General features: G+C 35.9%; 1 protein-coding gene across 1 annotated transcript; it reads right to left on the bottom strand.

Annotated features, from left to right (window-relative positions):
• Positions 1–5,059: 5,059 nt before the first annotated feature.
• Positions 5,060–9,807, bottom strand: LOC114278683 (RNA-binding (RRM/RBD/RNP motifs) family protein). The gene is made up of 4 exons (XM_028220772.2): positions 9,471–9,807; positions 6,549–6,617; positions 6,343–6,449; positions 5,060–5,404 (listed from the first exon to the last, which is right to left on the bottom strand). The coding sequence occupies exons 1-4, from the start codon at positions 9,640–9,642 to the stop codon at positions 5,285–5,287; spliced, it is 468 nt and encodes a 155-aa protein (XP_028076573.2). The 5' UTR covers positions 9,643–9,807; the 3' UTR covers positions 5,060–5,284.
• Between the last annotated feature and the right edge of the window lie 17,381 nt (positions 9,808–27,188).

The raw sequence follows: 27,188 nt of genomic DNA, 5'->3' as shown, positions 1-27,188 counted from the left end.
AACTTTTTTTTAATAATTTTTTAACTTTCTTTAAAAAAATAAATATAAAATACACTAATTTTCTATGAAAGAAGTATAATTCATAAAGATCTGACCAACACCAATTGTCATGCTAAGATAGCGAGCTTTTAATTAAAAATTGATTCAACTACTCCATAAAAATGGTTGGCTTATAGAAACAAAATGTTGGAGAAATTTCTAACGATGATAACCAACGCCTCACCCATGAAGGACATGCATGTCCAAGTATAAGCATCCGCATCAAGATCACCAAAATAACAAAAAAATAAAAATATAGAGGCATTGTTTATCAAATTATCCCTCCATCAGTCTCAACAAATTTTTTCTAAATTAACATTTTCTTAGATTTGCTATAGTACCTCAACAACTTTGTTGAGACACTGTTCATTCGTTATATGATTTTTTATTATATTTTCTGCAGGAAAACTGAGAAGGAAAGAAGGAAAAATGCCGAAAATTAGCCTAACTGGTTGACCAGCCTGTTGACCAGTCAACAACATTTTTTTTTTTTTTTTTTTTTTTTGCATTTTTTAAGAATTGTTTGGATAGCACCTCATCAATTTAATAAAAAAATGAAGAATAACAAATACAATAACAAATTAATATTTTAATAAGATTGTGTTAGAATAGAGAGTTTGATGCAGTGAATACTAAAAATGTAACTAGTTAAAATAGAAAAAGTGAATTTTGGGTTAAATTAGCCTAAAAACTTGAAGAGCTTGATGCGAATGCTCTAAAGAGGAAGAGTGGGTAACATGAACAAGACCCGTGTAACTCAAGGTAACCTAAATTTGCTATAAATAGAGCGAGCCTCACACTAAAATAAATAAATAGAAATTAATCATTTTTGGCATTATCTAAAACTTCTTTTCTTCTTCCACCATCAATTCTTACTTAGGCATCAAAGTATCTTTTCAACCAATTCACAAGTTGATTAGCGCACATAAGAAAAATAGTATTAAGATTCATCTCACCACAATTTCAGTTTGACTAAAAAAAAAAAACTCAAAATGTAATTGGTTTACATGAAAAATATTTGTCACTAAAGTTAAAATCATGGGCAATGAAAACAAATTATACATGAATCAAATAAATAAATCAACTATTAGCTTGGGTTATCAATAATGTGTGAGTAATACATATGCAACTTGTAGATATGAAGCAACTTGTAAAACAAGTGGAAGATATACAAATACTCAAAATCGATTTAAAAAAATACATTTGAAAGAGGAATAGATAATATAGACCATATTAATGTGGGACTTGTCACCATCAAACCTTAATAAAATTTTGCTCTTTTCTTTTATCTATTTATTTATTTATCCTAGCTCGATCAGTGCTACTAAAATTTAGCTGACTTTATTCCCTATATGGACAATCTACTCACCAACCACTTACACAACCAAAACAATTTTAAAGAGAAATCACTACCAAACTCTTTTACTTCATAGTGGGAAGGAGTGAATTGCTTGCTTTCTTTAAATTAAAACTACAATCATATAACAAATCTAAGTAATTATCACTAATAAAGTCATCTATTTTTAGGGAATCAAACTCAATTCTTCGATAGTTGAAATAGTAGTATGATAGAGACTTACCACTAAACACAAGGATATTAATAGACCTGCTCAAGTCACTTAATTATGCATAAAAGAGAGTGAAAATAAACTTCAAAATAAGATCAAATTAAATAAATAAATAAAAGAATACACGGAGATGACAATCATAGTGTTATGGTTCTCTGCAATGCATGGATTTATGCTTATGATTATTGTAGCTTAAACAATAAGTGCAAAGTCCAATGTAACATATCAATTACAGAGAAAGAGATAAGTGGTGAAAGTTTTATTAGAGACAAAAATCAAGATTCAGAGTTCACTTGACTTGAGGGTTCATTATGTATATACAATTGGGGATTAAAACATTAAACTTCAAGAAAAGAATCTTAAATAATGTTTAATGCCATAAAATTAGGTAAACCAAAGTATTTTTGAAGTATTCTCTATTGGTTGAGGCCATAGATGGGCAGCTCACCGTAGGGCCCCCACCCCAACCCTTGGAATAGGATATGTATGTGAAATTTAACAACCTCCTTTACATTAATTGATTATCAATTTACCCATCACTTTCACTCAACAAACATCATTATAGCTCTTTTTTTTCTTTTTTTTTTTTGAAATGTTAAAAGTATTTCAGTTTCAATTTTTCAATAAACAACATTTTATTTCAACTTCAAAAGTTATTGTCCTCAATCAACTATTACTAATAGTGCATAGAAATCTAATTTGACTACTAATACTAATTCGCTAATATCTTACCTTGTTAAAATAGAAAATAAGAGACTTCCAAATCTTGTTTTAACAAATCAAAAATGTCTTGCTTAGAGAAACTGCCATTAATAACCAACAAGGAAAGAAAGAAGCACTTTCATAATCATGACTAAAACCTTACCAATAATTTTTCAAAATTACTTGAACAACTTGTTTGTGCTAAAAATGGAATGACAATAAACCAATTAAAGCTTCAAATATCTATTGTTTAGTTACTTTCTCAGAAGTGTGTCTTGATCCATCATCCCCATTGCTTGACACAAGGACAAAGGCAAACACTCCCTTTCTCTCTCACTGAGAGATTATATATATTGATTCATTTTGTGCCACCTGTGTAGTGCAATAAATGAGTATGGATGAATTATGAGAGCTCAAATGACAAGTCTTGTGACACCAGATCTGAAAATTTATTAGGTAGATCTCAAGTGTCGGGTATTGTGTTCTTGATAGATAAATAAGAAATTACAAAATATATTTGGTGAATTATTTTTTGAGCTGTGATTCGGACTCCCAGTACGGAAGCACCCCCAGCACCCCCACCTCCACGTGGGGGGCTGCCAATGAAAAAAAAAAAAACAAACAAACAGTTTTGAACCAATGAAAACAGACCCCCGCACCCCACTGGGGGTCTTAAGCTTTATTCTTATTTTTTTCCTCTCAACTATCTAGTGAATGTGGGCTAGTGTTATCTCATTTGCAAACTTTTTTTTATACTTACTAATTGAGAAATCATATAGATAATTTTATTTTATTTTATTTTTTTAAAGAATGTATATAGATAATGTTAAATGATATGATACTATTAAACACCAAATACAATCAGAATATGGGGTGTACCCATTGTGCCTTGGGCACAACTGGCCCTATTGCCCCCCTTGAATAGGATCCATCCAAATAATCTAAACCATTTAATTTGTAAAATTTATCAAGCAAATTATTCATGCAAAAAATTAAATTGATCAAATTTCAATAGCCACATGATTGTATCACATTTATCTTTAAAAAATCACAAAATTTATTCTCAAAATCACATTTGTCATTTAATATTTTTAAAAACAAATATGATCTAATCATCTGACTACTTATATCTAATTAGTTAATGTTTTAGCATGAATAATATAATCGATGTATTCTACAAAATAATGATTGTGGAACCAAGCAAAGAGAACCCGGGACTTTTCATTTTGCAAAATAAACAATTCAAATCAACAATTTGAATCATCTTGATAGTTACAGAAATAGACCCAACCAAGGGTTGTACCCCAACTCCAATACAATCTAAGGTGGAGTCAGAAGTTTAAAACAAAGGCCTAAAGCAGCGGCGAGTAGGACATGGCATTAATATGGAGATGCCACTCACTCACTAGAACTATTAAGATATGATATGCCCTCTCTCACACACAGCTTCTAGACCAAGTCCTGATTTGGTTGTTTGTTTGTGTATTTGTTTTTCCTTCACCTTATTTGGTTGCTGGCTTTGTCTATCTCCTTCCCATTTTCCATGTTCTTTTGTTAAATTGGCACAATGGTTTGGTAAAATTTTAGCTATTGTCCAAATTGTTCTCACATATTTACAACCAAGATGATCTCTACCATTTAAATGGCTGAAAATTAACAGAGCAAAAACCTAGCCCAAAAGCCTAATGGTGTGTTTGGTTGGGGAATTTGGGGAGAGATTTGGAAAGGAAAAGGAAAAAGGTGTGTGAAACTATGTGAAATATAGGCATGATTTATTCACATTTCACCTACTTTTTTCATTTCCCTTTCCAAATCCCTCTTCAAATTCCCCAACCAAACACAGCATAATAGTACCATCTAGCCACCAAGAGGCCTTAAAATTGAACTCCTTATTTCCTATCAATATACAACATCAAACTAAAATTTATGGCAAAAAAAAGTGTTAGTTTTGAAGGATTAGATTATGGGATTAAACTATTAGTCCGAATAGATTAATAATCCGTTGTTTGGTGTTAAATTTTTACTCCAAACTATTAGTCCTATATTTGTTGGCCTATTGTATCCGGAAGGGAGGGTTTGAACAAAATTCGTGAAATGAGTTATCCCATGAGATTAGTCAAAGAATTACATTTTTGACCCTCAATATTTAATATCTCTTTCTTCATCTTTTGCTCATTTTACTTTCACAGCAGCTTCATCTTTTGCCTAAGGGAACTTCTTGCATCTGTGTTCTATTTTTATTTTTATTTAATACTTTCTTCCCATGTGACAGACAAAGCAAATTTACTTTACTCTCATCTCAAATCTCATCTCAAAGATCTAGAACAAAGATCTAGAAAATTATTTAATAGTCATAAAATTTAAAAATCTCAATTACAAATTAAAATAAATTTATGTAATATTTATTAATATTCTATTTATTTAATTTTTTAAAAGTTCTAGTAAAAAAATTAAATAAAATTTATAATTCAAATTTAATATTCCTATTATTTAGTAAATAATTCAAAAAGGTAAAATAGTCTTTTGAGCATTTATCATTTTTCATAATATCCCAAACAAACATAGGATTCAATAGAATAGTCCAATCCAAACCTCTAATCCCATGACTAAACAAACATAGGATACAAATCCAGTCCAACCAAATAGTCCAGGACCATGTATCCTAAGACTAACAGTCCGATAGATTACAATCTCCCCTTATCCAGTCCGTCCAAACAAACATGCTCAAAAAGTATAGAAGACAATCAAGATGATTCCAGAAACACATCCATATATCGTGCAGAAGTTTAAAAAAATCATACAACAATTTAAGTCCGCAAGTTTCTTAATTTAATCATCTCCAAAAACTAAACTTCCAAATAATAGAACACGAAGCTCTCAGCAAGTCAAAATAGAGAACTGGAATGCAAATGCTATATTGTTGTCCAAACCAATGTGATATACCTTAGAAATGACCAGCTTATTCCACTGATAATTTATTGACGACCATATGGGGACCCATAAGCAGGCGGATAAGGTGATGGTCCTACGTTGTTCGCAGGCAGAGGAGGTCTTGGTCTCGCATACTCTGCGAATATAACCCAACCATCCAAGAACTACAAAACCAACAATACAAAAAAGAACATCATTCCCAAGTCCAATAAAAAAAAAAAAATATATCATCAATATCATAACTAAAGGTTGCCAACTGCGAAGCAAATGCATATAGCATTGTGCTAGTGATTTGGTAAAGTGATGGAGATCTAAATATTGAGCACTGTCAAGGGTAGCAAATTACACAATAAAAATGACTGCAGTCTAGTGAAGGGTGTATACTTCTACCCCCTGTTTTCTTGCTAGCTGTAGTTCATGTTGCCTTTCATGTAAGGAATTATAACATTCAAAATTCATACAGGTAATACAAACTTCAATGTATGGGACATCATCGGAAAACATGAAAAATATTACAAGAACCCAGATAGTTCAACTTGTACTCGACAAGAAAAACACATAAACCTTCCAAATCATTCTTTGCCAACAACTTGCAACTTTGTTAGCAAACATAACAGCTGCTATTTTTAGCCAAAATAGTGTCATCAGACACTTTGCAATGGTTAAGAATTAAAGTCAATTTAAGCACTCAATTTTCTCTTTTTCCCACACTAACTATAAAGGATTCCTAAAAACTATAAAGGAAACAAAAGTAACTTCAAGATTTGCAAGACAGGATTCATAGTTGAAGATGAATTCTCACTTCTAGTTCTAAGTTCTAACTTAATGGCCATACATATTTATCTGAAGAACCAAAAGTTCTTTCTACTAATGTTAAACAGATTGTAATTTTCTGGGGGACAAAAAGAAGAAAAGAAAAGAAGCAACAGTACTCTTATATGCTAAAGGGGGAGAAAAATCTGAGCCATAAGTCTGGTACAAAATTTCAAACCAACATTTTTCTCCTACTGCTTGTGTCTGTGCAAGGGCGCATTTATGTGCATGCTGACCAACAACCTCAGTTTTTAAACAGCATAAAGTAAATGTGTTAATGCCACCTCACCTTGCCATCCATGCCCTTTATACCTTCTGCAGCATCTTCTATAGTAGCATATTTTACAAAACCAAAGCCTTTGGAATATCCAGAAACACGATCAGTCACTACTCTAGCTGCAGAGGTCAGAACACCAATGTTCAATCATTTTCATCTATAACAGTTAGTTTTGACAAAGCAATTTTCTAAAAGGATTCTGAAGGAGAACAACAAACCATGGACCACTTCACCAAACTTTGCAAAGGCTTCTCTAAGTCCTTCTGTAGTAGTACGTTTGCTAAGCCCTGAAAGTAAAGGAAGAAGATTCTGGTGAAAATTACAGTGGCTTAAGATAAGGTCACCACCAATGCCAAGACCAGCATAAAATATTAGAATTCATGACAACACATCATTGTGGGCAAGCTACACCACAAGATGAGAACAAATATTGAGAAAAGAAAATTAGATTTTTTAAAACAAAAAAACAAAACATGACCATCTGACCACAAATTTCAAGGATTCAACCACAAATTTCAAAGATCCATTAGAAACACTAAAACAAGGAAAGGGGAAAAAAAATCCACAAGATAGTAGATTCCACTGGCTTACTCTTATCTGCTCTCCTTGACAATCATATTGCCTGAGGTTGTTTGTGCACTCCCAAAAGAAAAAACAATATAAGAAACAAAACAAACTGAGAGCATTTATTTAGTTGATTCTGCATTTCTATAAGCTGAATCTCAAAAGACAAACAAAATCACCAATCTACCTCCAGTATTTTATTCATGAATCTGAAATCAACCAAACAAAAAACATTACCGAAGAATATCACAAGTCCCCATATCATTTAAAAAGTATATATTTCTAGCATCAATACCCTTTTACAAATGATATCGGATATAAGCTTAGAACACCAAATAATTGGCCAATCATCCTTTACCAACGCAAGACCAAACCCAGCCACCATGCAGGGTCAGCAGGGTCCTCCAGAAAGGGAAGATGATAAATAAATACTTAGGAGAGAGAGAGAGAGAGAGAGATCATAATTTCTGTGTCCAACATATGTGATAAATACTCACAAACTCATGCCATTAACAGCCAGAGCAGCAATGAGTATAGAACCAATGCTATCAGACAAATGGACTTCATACGACAATATTTATTAAACTCATGGTTCCAAAGTACAAGTAGCTATAAAGATTAACATCAATCTTTACTGGGGTTGTTGGGGGGGGGGGGGGGGGGGGGGAATACTCTACTTTGAGCAATGACACAACAACTCAAAGCAAAGCTGACATAACATAAAATGCCAAACCACTAGGGATAGAGCCTTAGCACATCTGGTGACAGGCTTTTGTCTAAGACCCTACTTCCTGCCCAACCGAAACAGTTGCCAAACACCCATAACAAGCAAAAGTGCTTACTAAATTAGACAGTAGGCAATTTATTTCACAATTACACTAAGAAAGTTTATATGAATTTATGTTCTCATAAATATTGAGATAACATAGACCCATATACCAAACCATTTTACTGAGCTGCAAATCTACCCTTGCATCTGGACAAATCTAATTATGTCAACTACATTCAAATTCACTGGTTGTACAATGTTAAGCATATTTAGTAGATGATTTGAAGATTTTAGACTTGACTTAATGGCAAATTATCATGGAAAATTGGATTTCAGTAATTTTTAGCTGTTGCACCATCTAGGCTGAAGTGTCATTTCACTAACATGTAAAGTATAATGAGATTTTGATAATAAGAGGACCAACATGTTGACTATCCAAGACAACAGAAACTCTATCATGTCAATGACCATAGTCCTGATGCTGAATGTTCTCGACTCCAAACTGATGGTTGGCAGTAGATTTGTTGCTGTGGATTGCCAAAGCGTGTGCAACCATTATCATCAAAAACCCAATCTCGTCTCTAAAGTTTTCAAAACCAATTTTATTTACCTTGTTGGCGTCATCTAATAGGATCAACAACATCAATCCAAATGCATTGTTTGTAGTCCAAAAAATTGTTCTTTCTTTCAAAAGAGGACCTATATGCATACCTGACGGTAAAACTCTGTGAATGATTAACAATGCAGAGAAGATCTACTGATACTCAGTCTCATGTAAGGAGTTCCAACATGGTTATATGATCACATGGGTGTAAAATAAATAATGCAAACCAAACCAAACCAAACCTTGTATGGGGTTGGCCCTATCAAGGACTATGCAGTTGAATTAAATTAAATAAATCCCTATTATTTTCTAGTACCACATCCCATGTTAGTTTAATTTAGGTCTTTTCCTCCTCCTAATCATTTCTATTTACAATGATTATCATTTTTCTTTACCGTTGTATCTATAGATTTTCGTTCTACATGACTAAACCATTTTAACTTGTTCTATCTCAAATTATTTCTTACCATTTCACGAAAATATTCATTTCTAATGTTATCATTCTTAGTCTTACCACACATCCATCCAAATATTTATATAAAATAAATATTTAAAGACTTGGCAACCCTAAAGTTAGTTACCATGGCAGGTCAACGTTGAAGTAATTCCTCCATTAAATGGTACCAACTATCACTATCCATTTTCTGTCACACTATCTTAATGCAAACAACTAATGGGTAGGCAGCATAGGTAACAAAGAGAGAACGTAATCAGTTCAGTTGAGTACAGTGCCTAAGGCCGCGTTTGGATCATAGATTTGGGTAGGAATTTAAAAACAGAATGGGAAAAGTTGGGTGAAATATGAGCTACATTTCACACACTCGCATTTCACACACTTTTTTCATTCCATTTCCAAATCCCTACCCAAAACCTCTTCGTTTTTGTAGTGATCGATTTCTAGGTTTCGTTGTAAACCTAATTGGTTACTTCCGATTACGTAAATCAATAATTCAAACCGCACTGAAAGGTAGGGCATTTCCCAATTTTCTAGAACTTCTGTACCACAAACAACGGTATTTGATCCAAACACAGCCTAAAGGATAAATTTTTCACCCAAAAAACCTAAGATCTGCAGATTAACAGATAGTAACCCAAAAAAATGTAAAATAAAATGAATCAAAACTACAAATTAGGGCAATTAAAGAGAGAAATACAAAAGAGTAATCAGAAATTGAAAAAAGAATAAAGAGAAAGTGAACATGCCGGAGACGAAGAGGTTGGTGGAGGGTTCAGCTGGAGGAGGCCTCTCCGCTTGATTAGTCGGCGGTGGAACGAACGGCGAAGACGAAGTTAGAGTCGAGAACAACGCAGTTCTTAAGCCGAGCGGCCCAGCCGGAGCCACTCTCGCCGCCGCTAATCTCATAGCCATGGCCATAGGGTTTAAGCAGCTTCTTCGAAGAGCGACGACAGGTGTTTAGGTTTTAAAAGAGAGGCCGACACAGAGAGAACGAAAGTGAGACGGCTTAGCTTTTATAGTCGGAGAGGGGAGAGTTTTTTTTTTTTTCACTCTTTCACCAATTGGAAACCAAACAACTGGTTTGATTTCATAATTCAAAATTCACTTTCTAAAAAATTAATTTTTTTTTATAATTTAATTAATTTTTACTAAATATTAAAATTGTAAAAAAATACAAAAATAATAAATTTTTTATATTCTTATGTATTTATTTATTTTTTTACAAATATTAAAATTTTTAAATATATCTAAGTAAGGTGTATTTAAAAAATTACTTAAAATTTTAAAATTATTCATTAAAAACAAAAAAAAATACAAAAAATAAAAATCTCAATTTTCAAACAATTGAATTTAGAATATTGAAACCGAACACAGTGAAAGCTTCTTCTTCTTTTTTTGTTTCTAGTGAATTTTTTTAAATTTTTTTAGGCTTTATTTGGTTTGATTTTGGGAGATAAGTTTTCAAAAAATATTTTGGGAAGTGAGTTTAGAAATTTTTGTAGTTTGTTTGGTTGTATATTTTGAAAATAGTTTTGGAGTTTGGGAGTTTGGAATGATTTGATATTTTGTTGTAACTGAGTAGATGTATGTGAGAGAAAAAGTGATTGAAAATGAAAGAGGAGAGAGAAAAAGTGATTGATTGATGTGTAATAGAGAGAGTGATTTTGAAAATTTTTTGAGAAAAATTACAAACCAAACAAAATTTCCAAAGATTTTCTCCAAAATCTTTTTCCCAAATCCAAACCAAACAAGGCCGAAGACTCCCAAAATCTATGATTTTCTTGTTGCATTCTTTGGATTTTGTGTGTTTATTTGTTTGTCTCATTTAATTTTTTTTTTAATTTTTTTTTTATAAACAATGTGTAATTGAATAGTTTGTCTTTATTATTTTTCTTTTCATGTGTGTGCTTTTCTCGCATTGACTAACTTGATTTAATTTTCTCTCAAACGATTATTTCACCTTTGCTTGTGTAGATAATATATAACAATACACAATGAGTGAAGGAAGTAACAAACCTTGCATACACAAACAATTTATACCGGCATTCTTCTTCTACAAGTATTGTTTCTTCACACTATTCAATTTCTTATTTTAATTGCATTTGTTATGTTGGGTTTAAATATTAGTCCTTATTATTCATTTGGTTGAACCTGTAGCCAAGATGAAAACAAAAGCAAGCAGGAAACACAAATAAAAGTCACCGACACGGTTTGCACATTGCTTACCACAAATTGTTATCATATTTAATGCTATCTGTATCTGTTTTTTTCTACTAGCATCACTTATGTTCACTTTTGAGGCAATGTAGATGACAAAGGGCATAGGACATCAATGGAGAACCCAACGGAAGGAGGAGAAGAATGATTACATAGAGATGAGAAGGAATTTAAGAGGATATTTGCCCTATACATACTAGGTGCATTCTTATGCCCAACCACAAAGGATGTTGTTAAACAATCCTTCATTCACCTCGTTCAGAATGTGGATGGCATGAAGGATTATAATTGGTCAAAGTTCACTCTTCAATTCTTTGTTTGTAGTTTACGCAAGTACACTTCAAAAAGTCAGTTGTAACCAAATGATGCTTATTTCTTATAATGGTAAACTTGCAACCAATTAATAATTATTTTGTTATAAATACTTGATTTTAATGCCTATTTCATTACATAGTATGTGTTGCTCCAATTGGTTGTCATGTTGCTCGTGCTCGCTCGGTCCTTTGCTTGGCTGATTTGGAGAGGTTACCAGAATGAGAAAGTCATTCTTTATTTCCATTCTTTTAGGTTTGGTTTTGTTTGTTCTTCTTCATGTTGAAATGGAAAACTAAATTCTCTATAACATGTCTGTAAATAGGTTACTGTTAATTTTGTTGTTGAAGAGCAAATGCCGCCATCAGTATAAAGCGAGGAAATGAAAAATATTGATGATAGTCGGATTTCAAAAATTGAGACGACTGTTTGTGACATTAAAAGTATTTTGGAAGAACTAGTTGTCATTGTTAAAAGTGGAATAACTAATTCTTCCATTCCCATGGTCATGGAAAAATTGGAGCCACCACAAATGCCAAAGCAACGAGAAGTGGAGCACGACCAACGTAATAAATTAGCTGACATAGTTGCACCTGGAGTTGTAGAAACTACGGTTATACCTATAGTTGAACATGTGACCAATGTGCTCCCGTCAAAACATGATGTTGTGGTAGAATCTACGGTTGTACCTATAGTGGAACATGTCACCCCTGTTCTACTGCCACAACCTGATGTTATGGTAGCATCGAAAAACACGGATGGAAATAGAATTCTGCTCGCACCATCAATCTTCAAATTGGATTCCCATCTTCATGATCAAACCACCTAGGTTCAAAAACGAGTAACGAATTCACCATTTTTTGATTCCATTGATGGTTCTTCTGATACAAATGGTGCTCCCATTACACATCAGCTACAAGGGAGGAACAATAAGCAAAACAAAATGAAAGTGGGATTGAACAATAAACGAAGGAAAAAAATCCCAAAACTCCAACTTGTTGATGGATCTAGTTCATCAACTGGTCCATATGGCGGACGGTGCACTCGACGTTCACATGAGGGGGTGGAAAGTCAATATGTGCGGTCACCTTATACAGCCATCACTAGTAACAAGAGAAAAGCCATTAAAAAAGGACTAACCAAAACAATGCTTGACTTAAATGCAGCAAATTCGTCTCTCAATACAAAGGAGGATAAGTTTGAGCCAGTGAGTCATGTAGATTATACATGTATTATACAATGTTATTCATTTGTCATACTCTATTTCACGATTTGGTTTTTTATTGTTGGTTGTAATTTGTGGTAGAGTTTGAACTTACTTGGAAAACTATTTGGCGCCAATTTTGATGCTATTGAGGTTATTACTCATTCTGTTATTGTTCTTGATCTCCAATCCCCTATAACGCACTGTACAAAGTTTGAAAATTTGTTATTTATGTATTGGGCTATATTCACAAGTCATCCACTGCACGAATCGTAAGGCCATGTCCTTTATCTGCCGAGGAAAAAATTCTGAAGGAATATTGTTTCGATAAGGATTTGGATAACAGGTGATTTTATTGAGTTTGTATGTTCCTCTATCAATTAACAATAAGTTTAACCCTTCAATTTTTACATGATTCAGTGAGGATATTGTGGTGATGGAGCTATTTTACACGCCGATTGAATTGCCACCCACTTAGATTTGTGCTCATTACAACCAAAAACCTGGATTCGTGGTTCCGTAAGTGTTCATTTCATACATCAATATTACTATTTGATGTCATTTTCAATGAAATAGGTCTGAAATTATTATTTGTTGCATGTATTGTAGATTATCAATTTAGTTGTAGCGACATTGACAAATGCACAAAGAAGGCTTTTTTCGGATAACTGTCATAGTACACGGTACTTTCCCACATATGTATCGGTGAGTAGTCTAGTGTGTCATGTTTATGTTTGGGTGTTGATGTACACTTACTGAAACATACTTGTACATTATTGAATGTAGCAACATATTTTGAATGGGACGGACCATGCAAAGCTATGCGACGAATTTTTTGAGGAGTCTCGATACACTGGGAAGCTTCATGCTTGTGAAGAAGTAATGGGTCAAGCACTCTTACATTTTGCACGACTATTCTAAATATCCTCTCGATTGTACTACTATTATTAATTTTTTAATATGTGTTTTATGGTATTATTATTATTTATTACATTTTTATTTTCTAAATTGGTTGGGCAACATTGCACTAAGTTTTGTTATTATTGTTGCTTAGATATATATTCCAGTGAATGACAATGGAGAACGTTGGTTTTGTGTAAAGATAGATATGGCACATCGCATGGCCTATTTATTTGACTCACGTCCTAGTCGTACAAACGACGAAAGTCGAGAATTAATGGCAAGGAAACTGGTAGGCCATTTAAATTTTATTTTTTTCTTTGGTAAAATAATCATCATAATCTATCTTACTACGCTCATGCATAGGTTCAAACAATGCATTTGTTATTGCAACACTATTTTGGAGACCAGTATGTTACAAATGTCAAGGAATTTGAATTAGAGAGATTGAAAGACCCTTGTCTCCAACAGAAGACCGATAGGTATACTATAAAAATTATTCCTTCACTATTCAATTTTGGCTCTCCTATTAACATTACACACAAGGTTGACCTTCACATGCATATTTTCATGAAGTTATGACTATGGTATGTTCGTCATAAAGTATATACAAGGTGTTGTCATGCCGACCGGTGTACACAAGGTGACTATTTCATGTTTAACCGCATAATTACACTATTACAATTATATTGTCAGATGATGGTATTGTTAATGGTATATTGTTTGTTCTATTTCCTTAGTTTGATAAGGTAGAAAGGTTTAGGCTGCTAGTCGACCTAGTGAAAGATTTGTTGAACAGTAAGTATATTGATGTTATGGATCGGTTCGACGCATACAAAGAGAGGTGCGTCCCCAAACCACGAACAACTTATGTCCTTCATAAGCTCAACTCATTACTTATTCAATGTAATTTCCTTTTGAATAGGTACTTTAGGCTCCGGAAGGCCAAAAGGAAAAAGAAAGATTGATAACAAACATCGTTTTTGCCACTAAGTTTTTTTTTTACAATTATGAGCATATTTAATGGTTCAAGAAGGTTGGACGAATGTAACTAACTTGGTTTGGCAATTTTTTGTGGATGCTTGAATAAGTATATTAGTTTTGGATTTTTGTTACCAATTGCTATGGAATATCTACTAGTGCTGAAGATTGGTGTGATGAAACTACATCTGATATGTAATTGTGAAGCAATACTCTTAGTTGTTACAATTACAATCACTCAAAAATTTCATACGAAGGCTAACATTGTTTACAATTTGTTTTATAAGTGAAAAAAGAAAAAAAAATAACATTGTTCATAAAAGAACAGGGTTGACAAGAAATTTGGTCATGCATTTATAGTTGTGTCCATTTGTTGGCTTTCATTATGGTTGGACCCATCAGATTCCTTATCACTAGTTGAATTTTATGAAGCTTCAACACAAAACAGTTTCCGCATTTGTTTTAGTTCTAACTTGACCTTCCTCATGGCTTTCTTGTGTTACAAGTCCGTCCGGATCAATATGGAAATAACCTCATACAAATAAGTTGATAGGCGCTCAAACAAAGTTGGATCTTATCTTTCATGTTGTTTTTGACTTTGCTCTTCTGTTTTGCCATACGTTCCACGAACTATGCTGCATGTGGATTATTTGGTATGCTACCAAAGAATTCTCGTACCAAGTTGACATAAGTCTTTCCTATCGATCAGGTTTTGGATATGTAGGTGGCTCACAATTGCCGAAATTTCAGCATTAATTAACTTCTTCAGTGCACTCTATAGTAACAGCTCGTTTAGGAAAAATACCAAGGTCATTGGGAGGAGCTACCGCTTTTCCTTTACCCAATATTGTTGTTGTTTTTATCCACGCCAAGTTCAATTACCTACGTAAGATTCGAACATATGTTAACATCTAAAACAAGGTGGACAAATGTAAATTTTGATAAGAAAATGAGACAATTCAAAAAATCAAAATTGAAATATGAAGGGAGCCCCACACGTTTAGGGTGGCATAGCCATATTAATGTATTCTTTGTTATTCATTAAAAAGGAAAATAAATAGCATGGCTGAAAAAGAGAGAGACGCGTTGCAACATTAGTAGTGATTGTAAACTCATCCAATGTAAGGACAACTCATCCAACTTAAGGATAGCTGTCAAGCAAACAGAGTTAGGATTTATTCACCTTTGTTTTTTAAATGATTCTCCAAACTAAGAAATTTATGTGTTAACATGTAAAACAAGGTAGACAGATGTAAATTTTGATAAGAAAACGAGACAATTCAAAAAATCAAAACTGACATATGAAGGGAGCCCCACACGTTTAGGGTGGCATAGCCATATTTATGCATTCTTTGTTATTCATTAAAAATAAAAATAAATATTAGGGCTAAAAAAGAGAGAGAGACATGCTGCAATATTAGTAGTGATTGTAAACTCATCCAACGTAAGAACAGTTCATCCAACTTAAGGACCGTAGTCAAGCAAACAGATTTGGGATTTATTCACCTTTATTTTTTAAATGATTCTTTAAACTAAGAAATTTATGGATATTGTGAAAGATAAAAACACCTATGACATCAACAAAATGTAACTAATATGCACTAATGTCTCCTTGCAAAAACAACGTATCGATCACTATAAGACTCATCATAAAACTAAACTACACTTGAGAATCTGTCGGTTCATTGATATCTTCCATGTGGGGCTCCAACTCTGTGTTCATGAATGTTTCAATGTTTGAGTCGCTACCCTCTTTCCGGCTAGTTGAAGCCAATTTTTTACACCTCCGTTTCATATGTCCGATGCTCCTACAATAGCAAATAATGCATAAACAATTTTAATAATCATGTACATGCAATAGGATGGAAAAATGGCATGTAATTAAAGTACCATACCTACAATACCCACACCGCCTTAGTTTTAGAGGTTTACCCATAGAAGATGTCCCTCCGAGGTTCCCTTTGATCTTCACTACATTAGGATCACCAACGCCACATAATTTAGGTGCAATATTTTTGTCCCCAAACTTTGTATTATATTCAGTTCGCATTGCCCAGCGTTTTTTCATCTTTGATGTCATCTGGAAAGCCATTTCCCTTGCCTCTTCAAAATCGTTGTCTACGTGTAAGGCATAATATAACATTTCACTAAAACATGAGCTCAGTATACCGAACTGGGCTGTCTGTGTTAGGGTGCTAGAAATTTGGGTAAGACTTGGTTGTTGATATCCTGACCTACCACCTCTTGTCCATCTCTTCAAGACACAACTTGGTGAAATACACATTAATTGTTCAGATTTCATGACAACAACCATGTGGCAGCAAGGGATGCCAAACAACTCAAACTTCAAGTAACAACATTTTATTGTGATATCTGCTGGAAAATACAAAACCGTCCATGTGCATGTTGGTGCCTTGTACTCACTAAAACGATAGGTGCAACGATCCTCCAACTCAACTCTTTCCATCACAAACAATTTTCCCTCTTTGTTGATTTTACGTCAAAACAATGAAAAAATCTTTCAAGTAAAGAGCTCAGCTGCATGTTTTTCCAAGCTTCTGAATGGCGTAGTCAAAACCAGGAAACTATTCTTTGTTTTAGATTCTGTTTTTGCCTCATTAACACTAATCCTAGCAAGAGCCCCATCATATTGTGCTACAAATTTGTACAACCTTACCTTTTGTTTTAGGAACATATTGAAATATGCATTCATGCTCTCGACACGTTAAGTGCTCCTCATCCTAGCAAACATGTGACTACGAAGATACGCCTCAGTCCACTTATCATGCTTGCGGTGAATCTCCAACACCCAGTTATTGTTCTCCAACTTGTATTGTTTCACCATACGAGCCCAGACATTGTCAAACTCAACAATTTTACATTTCTTTAACATCAACTATGCGAAATCATTAGTAAATTCTAGTATGTGGACATTTGTTGAGGCATTTTTCTCCAGATGCCAAGAACATAAGCGATGTCTGTAATTTGGAATAACTTTTTCAATTGCCTAACGTGTTGCCCTATCACCATCTGTTACAACAGAGATGGGTCTTTGTCCATCCATGGCCTCTATTAACATTTCCAACACCCACGTGTATGTCTCCATTGTCTCATCAGGCAACAAAGCACATCCAAATATGATTGTCATAAAATGGTTACTCGCGCCAGCTAGAATCACAAATGGCTTCTTATACTGATTTGTACGATAAGTTGTATCAAATACCAATACATCACCAAATGCAAGCATAGTCCATCTAAGACCTACCATCTGCCCAGAAAATCTTGTCCAACTGGTTATCCTTATCGACGTTGTACTTGAAAAAAAATAATGGATCTGCATCTAGTTTAGCTGATAAGTATCCCAAGGCACCCTATGCATCCCATTCTGCGAGTTGTACTTTGTGCTCAGCTTAGAATTGGTTGTGCAAATCTCTACGAATGAAGCCCACCTTCCCATAACCCCATGATTGATGGACCATAAAATCCATGATCTAACTCGTTTTCATGCCCACATTGCGTATGGCCTTTGCTTGAGCTTGGTCTGCACTTGTTACAAACCTATGTGACCAAAGAAAAGGGACGTAGTGTGGTGCTGCCAAGGGATGGTTGTGTTCCCCTACAAAGTGGGTCACAACATATTTTTTAATTGTCTTGTCATAACACACATGAAATATGGCGCTACAAAAAAGTATAGTTTTTTCCCTGGGAGTTCTTACACGCTGTAAATATTTCTTTTCTCTTACACCTTCCCTTGAACAAACCCATTTCCTACTCTCTTCTCTACAAATTTGTTGTCTCCACAAATTCGTTTCTTACTTCTTCGTACGCTAAAACCAATGACCTTAGCGTATGCATTATAGAAAGAATAAGCATCCTCCTCTGAATTGAATTTCATTTGCAAAACATCAACCTTAGTAAGCATTTGTAAACTATCATAGGTTTGGGAAGCTAACCCTTCTTCTTTCCCATCGATAACATCATCATTGCCATCCGAAGCAACTTGATTGTCAATTTCACTGTTGACCTCTTTCTGCCTACTACTTTTAGGTTCATCCATCATATATACATAACAAATCACATAGACAATAGATGTGCACGTAGACAACAGATGTGCAGATTTGGCATCAGTTAAATGCAAAATAATAAAATAGTACACTCGTAAATATCATAATATAAATTAAAATCAAACAAATCAACAAATAAATAAGCACACTCGCCAGTGCCTTGCTATAAATTAAAATCAAACAAATAAATAAGCACATCTGCCAGCGCCCTGCTATCAATTCAAAACAAATAAATTCAAAAACACACCAGCAAGTATCCTACTATAAATTAAAATATAAAAAGCACATCTGCCAGTGCTCTGCTTTCAATTATCAATTCTTAAAAGAAAATGAACAAATAAGCACACCTGCCAGTGCTTTGTTGTCAATTAAATGCAAATAATAAGAAAACACACCTGCAAGTACTCTACTATCAATTAAAATGAAACAAACAAATAAAAAAGTACACCCATCAGTGCCTTGCTATAAATTAAAATCAAACAAATAAAAAAGCACACTCGCCAGTGCTCTGCTATCAATTCAAAGCAAACAAATTTAAAAACACACCTGCAAGTACCCTACTATAAATTAAAATATAAAAAAACACACCTGCCAGTGCTCAATTTCAATTATCAATTATTAAAACAAAATGAACAAATAAGCATACCCGCCAATGCTCTGCTTTCAATTATCAATTGTTAAAAGAAAATAGAAAAAGCACACCTGCCAGTGCTCTGCTATAAATTATCAATTCTTAAAAGAAAATGAACAAATAAGCACACCCACCAGTGCTTTGCTATCAATTGAACGCAAATAATAAAAAAACACACCTGCAAATACTCTACTATCAATTAAAATGAAACAAATTAACAAAAAAGTACACCTACCAGTGCCTTGCTATAAATTAATATCAAACAAATAAATAAGCACACTCGCTAGTGCCCTGCTATCAAATATTAATTATCAAAATCAAATGAGTGAATAAGCACACCCACCAGTGCTCTGCTATTAATTGAAAGAAAATAAATAAATAAAGCACACTCGCAAGTATTCTATTATCAATTAAAATAAACAAATAAATAAAAAGCACACCTGGTTGTGCCTTGCTATTAATTAAAAGTAAATAAATTAAAAAGCACACCTTCCAATGCAACTGCTAAGGAGGGAGGGAGAGGGGAGGTATAGCTTCACTTCTACGTTAAGATGTAGAAATTGAGGACCTGTGACAAACAACAACAGAACATCAAAACAGAGTTAGCAAAGAAGACAATACTTAAGGAGATTTATGATTATGGGGCGAAAAGAAAGAATCTATGTATGAAAAATATTATTTTGCACATCTTTTCACATTAACAAATTGCATAACCAATAACAGAGATGAAACTGTACTACCTTTGTTCAAAGTATCAATAACCATTACATAAACAGTTAAACAAATGTACCAACACCAACCGATTGGCCACTTAAAAGATAAAAAATAAAAGATCTAGAAAGAAAGAAAGAAAAAAAAAAGATTATTTGATTGGATGGACTATTGGATTATTTGACAGATCATAACTTCGTTAATTTCATAGTAGTTTAGCTTTTAATTGGATGGACTATTGGATTATTTTTTTGATAACTCGGTATCCGACCTATTCATCTATTTGACTATTGGATTTGGATTATTGTTATTGGGTTTTCTTATCTTCATAGAACCATTATGCTGTGTTTGGATCATGGATTTGAGTAAGGATTTAAAAGGAAAAAAGAAAAATGTAGATGAAATGTGAATTAAATATGATTGCATTTCACCACTTATTCCCTTTCCCTTTCCAAATCCTTAACTAAATCCATGCTCCAAACATAACATTAAGGAAATATGTTGTTTTCAGCATCATAAAAGCAAAACACATTTCTTTCTTTCTTTCTCTCTTTTTTTCTTTTTTGTCTTATTTAATAGTACAAGTTGTAGTTTAGATTGTATAAGCATATCTGCGAAAAAGTTGTATTTTAATAGCCGTTTATGTCAAAAATTGTATTTCTTTCTTTCAAGTTTGTGCCAGTGTATTATTTTCCAAACAAATTTGAAAGAAAATAAAATTGTGGTTGTATTTTCCAAATTATTTGAGCCAACATCAGTCCATATATCATAGTCACATGAAGTTATACATCATACAGTAAGTAACTATAAATGGCAGCAACTATGGCTTTGGTTGTAATTCTTGCTTAACATAAATGATATGTATGTAGAAAAGTGCCTACAATTTGAAAGTCTGATATAAATTTAACTTCATGCAATGTGGACCACACCCTATATCAATTTGATCCAACCATTTAACATTGTAGACAATTTTCCGAGTATTTTTCCTGATTATGTAGAATTGCTGTTTACTTAAAAATCAGAACTTAGTTTAATTCCTAGTACTTTTCTGTGAAGAAGATGAGTTGCTTTTAACTAGGCCGACTATTTGATTCTTGTTATTGGGTTTTCTGATCTTGATAAAGCCTTTTTGAAAATCTGATGTTTTCATTTGAGCATCATAAAAATCATACTCTAATAAAATTCCAAAATTTTATTATCAAGATCATTCATGATGACAATAATAACAGCTAATAAAATTGTTAAATTCTTGTAACGCCCTCAAAAAAAAATACATAAAACCCAACACTTTAGACATGCATTGATATAAAAGAAACCAACCATTTCTATTCATCAGAGTAATTTTTACAACTGTATTACATGTTAACAACAAAAGCAAATGCCCTATGGGCTTACAGCTTTCCAAGTCAACACCTGGTTACACAAAAGAAGAGTACTAACTCTATACAAAATAAGCCCTTGGTTTGATATACATGTAATACAAACAAAATAAACAAAAAGAGTCAACTCTCATTATCATCCAAGCTATGTCCTTGGAGGTGGCATACTACCTGTACCTGAAAATAATGTACCCTATAGGGTGAGCCAACGCCCAGTAGAAATATGCTAAACACAGTATGAGCAATAACTAAGACATTAGCAATTGATAAATGTTCAATTTCCATAAATCAATTCATAACCCATTTCCATTTCATGACCACTATGTTCATGTTTCATTACAGTTTCCATTTCTTATCAATTTCACAATTTACATCAACGGCTCAGAACCTGGCCAACCACTTATATGAGACAGTGACTCATATTAGACATTTTCCATTTTACAATAGATAAACATACTAGTTGTATCAACATTTCAATAGATAAGAATACTGTAGACGTCCCCCGAACGCCCCGGGAGGGTTAAGCTCCCGTTCTGTTCATTTGGGGTCACTACAGCTCGGACTCTTGAAATGTCACGGTTCCTAATCTGAACCAAAGAGTCCAAATCCGGCAAATCATTTTGAGAAACTGATTTTTTGAAAAAGTAGTGCCAAATATGGACTGCTTTGCCAGATACAGAGTCGCCACCTAAATATTTTATTTTGGGAAATTTAGGAAACCCTGACTCGGTGCCAAGAGGCCACGTGTCCGTCATCACCAAAGTTGCCTCGGCTCGGGAACTTGGGTACGATTGGGGAAGGTCACTTCGTGAGCACCCCCGCTCGCCCGGTCATAGACCGGCCTCTACTAATCATGATATCAATTTTTGAAAACATTGTATGTTCTTATTCCGGTTATTAGCCTAGTTTACTATGTGATGCTCACAGCATACAAGTATAGACCGGGTCGCCCAAATTGGAACAAAACATTTCATGCTTGTTTTTGAAAATGGTTTGCTACCCGCAGGTAGGCTTGAAACATTTGATGATTTATTCCAATTTAGATAACCCAACATTCACCCACAGGCATTCAGGCAGTTATATCACATAAGCACATAGCCTCATGGTAAGCATGCTATTCATGGCAGTCACTCACACGCGTGCAAGGATGCTAAAGCATAAAGCTTACCGAGTACTCCAAGCCAAAATAGAAACTTCATTAGAAATCATGCATGATCCTAACTATACAGAAATGCCTAATGCAACACATGCAAAATGCGATTATAACAGGCTCGGCTATTCTAAGATGGCATATGAAATGTTACAACTATCATGTATTCAACTTTGAAATTGAAGGTACAATGCAGTTAGTATGATGCGCCGAGCCCGGTGCATGTAATACAGATGAATGATGCAAGCATGCTGTCATACTGTATGCTAATTTAAATATGCCCTAATCTAACCATCATAAGCGGATAAATAAAAGGGAAGAAAGACGTGGGGTTGGAAGACATACATCACACTCACGCACACTTATTACAGTTATGCCCTCGCGCAGAGGGTCCGAATAAATAATACAGTCCAAATATTACAGTCCCGAATAAAAGAATATTACAGTCTGAAATATTACAAAATCCTAATTAATTAATGAATTAACTAAGAAAGCAAATAAAACTGGCGTGCAAGCCAGGGACTGCCTTGCTTCTGATGGATGATGCATGTCCGGATTGTCTTGCGCGGAAATCCACCGGAATGCCCCAATTAGCCTCTGTTTACATCTGTTCTTGAAATGCGTGCCAAGCCCCAAAAAGTTGTTGATTCCTGATTTTGCTGCAATAGAGAGCAGGAAAGGGGCATAGCAATGTATTTGCACAGATATATGCATGTCTCGATCCTCGTGCCACCAATCACGCATACCGAGGCATGATGGCCGAGGAGTCGAAATGCACAACTCAATATAGGATGAATGCACATGAAACTACAGCTAAAACCTAACTCCATCATGGACAATCTGGAGTGTCGGTGACTGGGGGAATTGAGACACATTCTGTCACTCGGAGTACGAAATGTACCTCGTTTCCCGTGCCCGGGCTAACTCCTATTCCGGACACGATGCAATATGCATGATATGCGTGAAATGCAACTAAGATGCAATCCTAACATACACAATGCTATGAAAATGAGATGTCTCGAAATGCGTGCACACGGGCACGCAAACCGAGAAAATGACAGAATGCTGTCTAAGATACAACCTAGTATGCACTATGCTACGAAAATGAGAGGCCTCGAAATGCGTGCACACGGGCACGCAAACCGAGGCAATGGTAAAATGTTATGAAAATAAGGTGCCTCGAAGTGCGTGCACACGGGCACGCAAACCGAGGCAATGGTAAATACAATGAAAATGAGATGCCTCGAAGTGCGTGCACACGGACACGCAAACCGAGACGATGGTAAATGCAATGAAAATGAGATACCTCGAAACACGTGCACACGGGCACGCAAACCGAGGCAATGGTAAATGCAATGAAAATGAGATGCCTCGAAATGCGTGCACACGGGCACGCAAACCGAGGCAATGGTAAATGCAATGAAAATGAGATGCCTCGAAATGCGTGCACACGGGCACGTAAACCGAGGCGATGACAAATGCAATGAAAATGAGATGCCTCGAAATGCGTGCACACGGGCATGCAAACCGAGGCGATGACATACGCAATGAAATGACATGAAAATGACAAATGGGCTTAAACCAACATGAGTGAGCCTCAGCCACACTCACATAGGATGCCGACAGATAAAAATGAGGTGCCTCGAAATGCGTGCACACGGGCACGCAAACTGAGGCAATGGCGGAATGTGATGAAATGACATGGAAATGACAAATGGGCTTATACCAACATGAGTGAGCCTCAGCCACACTCACATAGGATGCCGGCAGATAAAAAGAGGTGCCTCGAAATGCGTGCACACGGGCACGCAAACCGAGGCGATGTCAAAATGCAATGAAATGACATGGAAATGACATGCAATCATTCTAATGGAATTTCAACAGTAAAATATGGGGGAAAACAGTCCCGAAATGAGGCGAAATGATACCAAATGCATGTAATTGTCCCGAAATGCGAATTAGGCACCCGAAATGGCCTATAGCTATGCCAAACATGCACAACATGGACATGCAATGCAAAGACAGAAGCTAGACAGTCCCAAAAGATGCACTTTCACAGTTATAAACATGGCCAAACAGCAAGCATAGGTATGGCAAAAATAGCATGCAAGAATAGGGGCCAAAAGAGGGGTAATGAAGCAAGTGGTATAAGAAAAACTCAAACTGAAAAATTTCCTTCTACAACATTGAAGAGGGACCAAAAATATGAATGTTTACAGTATATGGCAGACCTCAAATCAGTATACAAACATGATAGAAATGTGATGCAAAATTAGGCTCAAAAGTGGCTATAACATGAGGTATACAAAATAATCACCAAACAGCCAAAGACCCTTAATAAAATATGTAGAATGGACCAAAATAAGCACTTTTCCAGAACTGTAAAATGGCCAAAAACAAAAGTATGGTAGGCTAACTAAACATGCAAGAATGGGGAATAAAAGAGGGATATAACATGAAGTGACCTATGGAGGCCCCAAACCATGAAAGGACCTAAATTAAACATGAAGTATGGACCAAAATAAGAACTTTTTCAGAACTGTAAAATGGCCAAAAACAAAAGTATGGTAGGCTGCCATTGCATGCAAGAATGGGGAAGAAAAGAGGAGTATAAAGGTAGGTATAACATGGAAATCCCAAATGGTGTTGAGCCCTTCTTCAATGTTGAAGAGGGGCTCAAAATAAGCCTAATATCAGTTTACAACATGCTCGAAAATAAATTTCTCATGGGTCAAAAATAGCATGCAAGATTGTGACATACAAGAGGATCAATGAAGCAAGTGTGTCATGGAGGGCTCAAACAGGGTTGAGCCCTTAATGAAAGGTGAAGATGAGCTCAAAATAGGGCCCTTTTCAGTTAGGGCCGGAGCTTGAAACAAAAAGGAAGTGGGGCTTACAAATAGATCAAGAAAAAGGGTCAAAAGGGTAAAAGTATTACTTACCCTTGAAGACTCAAACTTTTGTTGCTTCTTGGATGAATTTGCAGCTGCTTTGGCCTTCAAGAATCCTTCCTTGTTGCTGGAAATGAGATGGTGGTGGTAGAGCTTGGTGGTGTAGAAGGAATGATGGTTAAGGACTTAGGGTTTTTTGAAGAATTGAGAGGGATGAAGATGGAGTTGAGTATGGAAGCTTGAAGATGAAGTTTTCTAACCCCAACAAAGGAGGCCACCAGCTGGTTATAAGGGTCCAAAAGGGGGTGTAAAGGTGGGGGAAAAGGAGAGCAAAACTCCCCCACAAAATATCCCCCGGATACAGATAATATCTGGGGGATATTGCCCCACAGCTATAAAGTGCACAGTGCAAGGAACACGGCCGGCCTAATACTTTTGCTGCAGGTGGCCGGTCGGCCACACCCCCTAGCCGGCCGGCTAGGGGTCAAAAGGTTCAATGAGATTTTCTGGCCGGCCAGCAACTGGGGAGGTACTCCTATGTGTGTACAACACAACCATGTGGTTGAAAGTTGGAGAAAGTGGGTCCAAGGGGTTCAACATTGGCTCGGAAAGAGGGGGTCAAAAGGGTCAAGTTGAATTACTGGCCGGCCATGAACTTTTAGGGGCCTCTCATGTGTGTAGATCACAGATATGTGGTTGAAAGTTCAAGAATGTGGGCCCAAGGGGTTCAACATTAGCCCGGAAGAAAGGGGTCAAAAGGGTCAGGTAACCTTAATGGCCGGCCACCAGCTTTTAGGGGCCTCCCATGTGTGTAGATCACAGATATGTGGTTGAAAGTTGGTAACATTAACTCCAAGGTATTCAACATTAGCCCGGAAGTTGGAAAAACGGGCGCCGGGAGGCTCCGGAGGAGAGATAACTGGTTGCTGCAACAATTGCTGGTCTCCCACCCTTCAGTGACCTTCCCTGTGATAAAACAGAGGTACCTGCCAAAAATGAACGAAAACCGTTGCAAAACGAATGTTCGGGGGCCAAAACGCGCAGTTCGGGATCCCGAAAATGGGCTGTTAAACACCGAAAGTGGCGTTCGGCCACGAAATGGGTTTCTGGGACCCCAGTGTCCCTCAAAAGGGAGCAAATAGGAAGTATGCCAAAAATCAGAGCAAACGGAGATGGTTAGGCGGTCCCGAACCGAGGCACACGGCCTGACGGCTCCGAAAACCGGGAACCGGGCTCCGAAATGGGCAAAATGGCCTACGGCCACCAAATGTAGCCCACGGCCACTGAGAGATGGTCTACGGGACCTCTCCCTCCCCTCAGGAAAAGAAATAGAGAAAACCGAGTCTGGTTCGCAAACCGAGGCAAGGCACCGAAGAAGGTCCGGAAGTCCGGAGGCGGGGCTCGCAGCCGCGACTCTGAAACTTCTGAACGAGCACATTATGCAATATCACCAAGTGCTCAACTGGTGATGTCTGAGTCTCAAGGTCGGTCAAAAATGGGGTGTCTACAGTTGCCCCTCTTTGACAGAACTCGGAAGTCACAAGTGACGGGAGTGAATGTCAAAGCCTAGAGACGACCCATTTTTGACAAGGCCGAAGACTTAGACAAACAGACAGGATAAACAGAGATGCGCTCGCAGGCATGCCCGCAGGCAGGGGGCAAAATGCAAATGATATGCGAAAAGCTGGAGGTAACCCAATGATTGTGCAAATGCAGCAAGCTGTAATGGAGCAAGTATTCGCAAATAAATGCAACAGTTTTAAGCAAGAATGCAAAGCAACAACTACATTTCATGCAGTTAAGAATGCGGAGGATTATTCAATCCTCGCCACGTCTCACACGGAGAAGATACGATACCTGCGCGATTCGTCTGGTCGCACCAGCCTCAATTGAACCGTACATACAATATCGTGCCTGCAAAAGAGAGAAACTCAACGAGCACAATATGGTAACAACATATATTTAATGTGATTTCGAAAGTTCGACACACGCAGCGTCGGTAAGTGGATGCATCGCAATGCAAG

The sequence above is a fragment of the Camellia sinensis genome, chromosome 7, assembly GCF_055761805.1.
Source record: "Camellia sinensis isolate YWXY chromosome 7, ASM5576180v1, whole genome shotgun sequence".
NCBI classification, from domain to species: Eukaryota; Viridiplantae; Streptophyta; class Magnoliopsida; order Ericales; family Theaceae; genus Camellia; species Camellia sinensis.
Note: the sequence above shows the minus strand (reverse complement) of the source record. Positions and strands in the feature narration are given on the sequence as shown.